The sequence below is a fragment of the Solanum dulcamara genome, chromosome 9, assembly GCF_947179165.1.
Source record: "Solanum dulcamara chromosome 9, daSolDulc1.2, whole genome shotgun sequence".
NCBI classification, from domain to species: Eukaryota; Viridiplantae; Streptophyta; class Magnoliopsida; order Solanales; family Solanaceae; genus Solanum; species Solanum dulcamara.
In genome coordinates, this window is record NC_077245.1 from 6,655,888 (window position 1) to 6,660,254 (window position 4,367).

A 4,367-nucleotide genomic window follows, 5' to 3' on the forward strand; every position below is an offset into this window, starting at 1 on the left:
AATAAAATAATTCTATCATTACATCACAATTCATTTGCGCCTGCATTGATCGCTATTCATTCACATCTTTTCTACCTTCTCCTTTCTCACCACACAAATTCATGCCATCCACCCAAAAAAAAGTTTAAAAATTAAAACATAATTGAGAAAAAGGAAAAAAATAATCCTGACGTCACAACAAAGTTTCCAAATGCATGAAAAAATATGTATAGTTTATTCCTATTCGTCCAAACCGAGTTACCCAATACCTCTATTAGACTAGTAAAAATAACAAATACCTAATAAAATTAAGCGAGATGCATAAACTTATCGGAACAACACTATTATTAGAAAAGAAAAAAAAAAACACAATAGTTTGATAGTGGATAGGAGTTAGTGAGTGTGGATAAAACGTGGAATGGAGAGCCAATCAGAATTCAGAGAAATCCCCATTATCAACACTTGCCTTACCAAACACAAAAATTACAAATAATTTCCAAGAAATAGAGATGAAAAATAATACAAACAGAATAAACACAAACTTTTCCCCTTTCAACGCCACACGCCTTCCACCATTTTTGACCACAGAGCTCCTAAAATCCCCAATTCATATCTCCTTCAAACATTACAAATTTAGGGTTAGGGTTTTTGGGAGCTCGAATTTGTTGTTGTCGTCAGCAAATGGCTATTCCAACCGCATTTTCCGGTGCCAAGCTAGAGTCTTTGTCATCATCGGCGGCAGTGACTTCTCCGGCGTCAATTGGGTTGTTCTGCAAACCGGGACGCGTCAGAAGGTTGTCAAATCAAAAGGGTTTGTTCAATTCGGGGATCAGGTGTGAAGTTGCAGCATCTGATGTTTTGGATCAAAGTCAGAGTTCTGGAAATGTGACTTCGTCTTCAAGCCTTTCTGCTCTTGAACAACTCAAGGCCTCAGCTGCTGACAGTATGTGTTTCATTTGTCTAAAGTTTGTTTTTCTTTTATTCACTTTGATATATGATTATTTTGAGAATTTGGATTTCCTTTTGCAGTTAATTGTGTTTTGTTTTGTTTCTTTGTTTTACAATTTAATTGTTGGTTGATTGATTTCTATGTTTCATATTAACTCTGATGATATGATTCTTTAGCAGCTTAATGATTCTGTTTGATCAATAAGCTGAAGATGTTCTAGCAGCTGCATTCTTTATTAGCTCCATATTAGTCTATCTTATTTTCTGTTATTTTGTTCTTTTGTTCTCGAGTAATTTCTCCAATTTGATCAGGGCTTATTCCTTATGCAATTATTTGGAAGATGCTTAGGCAGAATTTACTTTGTCTTATAGTTGAAGTGCATATGATGGAATTGTGGTCTTTGTAGTTAATTCTTTGACAAGTGAGGATATTGTTATCTTGCTAGTTTTTCATATAGGTTTAGTCTGGAAGTCGTTTGTTCTTATGATGCTTCCATGTTCATAATAGAATGAGACATAATCACTAATTAAATACTGCAACAAGAAGTTGGCCCTCATGTTTCTTTCATACAATGGTTATCGGGTAACTCTGCCTAACAAGGCTAGACGAGTGGAAGAAATTACTACCTTTTTTTTTTCATTGGCTGCTAGTGTGCGAGAAGTTGGAATCATGCTTTTGAATCCTGACCAAATATTTGATAGCTTCGTGGCCTATCCTGGTTGCAGACTTTGCGTGTGGTGCAGTAGTATCAGTCCTTCCTTTCAGTTCTTGATGATTTGATGATAGAGACAATGTGATATCTTCTTGAATTAATATATAATATCATTGTGCTGAGCATAGTTGCAAATATAAGAAAAAGAGTACTCACTATTGCAAATATCAAAGTAATGTGTTTCTGCTTGTTGAATATAAATCAGTATACACTCAGTAAGAAGCAACTTTTTTTTAATCTTAATATGCTTCAGGATATACTAAGGAGAGGAGCAGTATCGTTGTCATTGGGCTCAGTATCCACACTACACCTGTTGAAGTACGTGAAAAACTGGCTATTCCTGAAGCAGAGTGGCCGAGAGCCATTGGGGAGCTCTGCAATTTGAATCATATTGAAGAAGCTGCAGTTCTTAGTACCTGTAACAGGATGGAGATTTATGTTGTGGCTCTTTCTCAACATCGTGGCGTTAAAGAAGTTACCGAGTGGATGTCAAAGGTATTTCTTTGCCCTTGAACTTTGTATGTGTTTCTGTAGCTTTATCAGCTGCTATCTTTTACTTTGGATGATGATTAGAAAAAAGAAAATTGCAATTATTCATTGTCATTTTCTTGGTGAGAAGGGGATAATATCATGAGCCATACATCCTACTCATGGTTCTAATAAAACGTAAAAGAATACTTACTGAATTTCCCCCTTGAAAAGACGTAGCTTGTGTTTTTACATTATATTTGCAACATTGTGGTTCTCTGTTCACAATCATGAAATTTGCATTCTTCGCAACAGGTATAACCATCAAACTGACAAGCAGTTGACCTTTTCTTTTGCAGACAAGTGGAGTCCCTGTTACAGAGATTTGTAAGCACCGCTTTTTACTGTATAATAATGATGCGACACAGCACATCTTTGAAGTATCAGCTGGGCTAGACTCCTTGGTCTTAGGGGAAGGTCAAATCCTTGCTCAAGTCAAGCAAGTAGTCAAGGTTGGTCAAGGAGTTACAGGCTTTGGAAGGAACATTAGTGGACTATTCAAGCATGCAATCACAGTCGGAAAGAGGGTTAGAACTGAAACAAACATTGCGGCCGGGGCAGTTTCTGTTAGTTCAGCTGCTGTGGAGTTGGCTCTGATGAAGCTTCCTGAATCCTGCCATGCTACTGCTAGTATGCTTGTTATTGGAGCAGGCAAGATGGGGAAACTTGTGATTAAGCACTTGGCAGCCAAGGGATGCACAAAGATGGTTGTTGTAAACAGAAGCGAGGATAGAGTTTCTGCCATTCGTGAAGAGATGAAAGATGTCGAGATAATCTACAAGCCCCTCAGTGAAATGCTCAACTGTGCTGCTGAAGCTGATGTTATTTTCACAAGCACCGCATCAGAAACCCCACTGTTTATTAAAGAGCATGTTCTAGATCTTCCACCTGTTGCTGCAAATGTTGGAGCTTTAAGGCTTTTCATTGACATCTCAGTTCCTAGGAATGTTGGTGCTTGTGTGAATGAGCTAGAGAATGCACGGGTGTACAATGTAGATGATCTAAAAGAGGTGGTGGCAGCTAATAAGGAGGACCGTCTTCGTAAAGCAATGGAAGCTCAAGCAATTATTTCTGAAGAATCCAAACAATTTGAAGCTTGGAGGGATTCCCTGGAGACTGTTCCCACCATCAAAAAACTGAGGGCTTATGCAGAAAGAATAAGGGTTGCTGAACTGGAGAAGTGCATGTCAAAAATGGGCGATGATATCTCAAAGAAGACAAAGAAGGCTGTTGATGATCTTAGTCGTGGTATAGTTAACAAGCTCCTTCATGGTCCCATGCAACACCTAAGATGTGATGGAAGTGACAGCCGCACATTGAGTGAGACCCTTGAGAATATGCATGCTCTAAATAGGATGTTCAGCCTTGAGACAGATATATCTGTATTGGAACAGAAAATCCGAGCTAAAGTGGAGCAAACTCAAAAATAAGGTGAATCTCTCAAGCTTATTCCTTTGAAAATTCTCTCAGAGCCTCAACTGAATAAGAGGAAGAATTCCTCAATTGTATTTTCTGTTGGCGCTACTGTAAATTCTCATTGAAATGCATAGACAGGAAATGATCCCTTACCGAGATCTTTCCTGTAGATTTAATTTTGTCAAAGACATATGCAAACCTCTGATTGTGGATTCCTCGTGTCTTAAGAGTACATTTTGTATGTAGCCGTTCTATCGATGTTATTAGTTGAAGTTATATCCTTGTAACGAATGATTCATGGGAGAGATCCATATACCCCTTCCACAAACAGCTCTCTAGCCTTGTAACATATTCACTGATTCATTTACTGTGATGATTATTACGTTGATGTATTAATTTCATTCGACTTGTTTTCCCTTTACTTTGGAATCAGTGTAGTTGTCAAATGCAGCAATGTTGATTACTGGAATGCTGCTCAGTTCTCTTTCACATAACAGAATTCATGCTGACAAAGATAGTGTTCTGTGAGACAGCTTGGTCTTAGATTATTGTTCGTCTACTTTATTTGCCACAGATATTAAAGTAGTTGGTATAACTGTTGATTCCCTAATGATTTTGCATAGCAGGTAGAACATAAAATGGTCGAGTAGGTTTTGGTGTACCAAAACTAGGGAAGAATCCTGAAAAGTGGAGTTAGAGCTCGTCAAATTTGTTAGCCGATGACCATCTGTACTTTACATATCAAACCTACACAACTAAACTTCCAAGAGAAAAATTCGAATT

The 4,367-nt window shown here is 37.8% G+C and overlaps 1 protein-coding gene across 1 annotated transcript; it reads left to right on the top strand.

Annotated features, from left to right (window-relative positions):
* Positions 1 to 435: 435 nt before the first annotated feature.
* Positions 436 to 3,985, top strand: LOC129902489 (glutamyl-tRNA reductase 1, chloroplastic-like). Its single transcript, XM_055977751.1, has 3 exons — positions 436 to 922; positions 1,894 to 2,135; positions 2,468 to 3,985. The coding sequence occupies exons 1-3, from the start codon at positions 661 to 663 to the stop codon at positions 3,596 to 3,598; spliced, it is 1,635 nt and encodes a 544-aa protein (XP_055833726.1). The 5' UTR covers positions 436 to 660; the 3' UTR covers positions 3,599 to 3,985.
* Positions 3,986 to 4,367: the final 382 nt, after the last annotated feature.

Excerpts from the sequence above, each read along its gene's own strand:
- LOC129902489 (XM_055977751.1), top strand. The coding sequence starts at position 661 with ATGGCTATTCCAACCGCATTTTCCGGTGCCAAGCTAGAGTCTTTGTCA. Across the intron at positions 923-1,893 it reads CAAGGCCTCAGCTGCTGACA|GATATACTAAGGAGAGGAGC; the intron begins GTATGTGTTTCA and ends AATATGCTTCAG. Across the intron at positions 2,136-2,467 it reads TTACCGAGTGGATGTCAAAG|ACAAGTGGAGTCCCTGTTAC; the intron begins GTATTTCTTTGC and ends TTTCTTTTGCAG.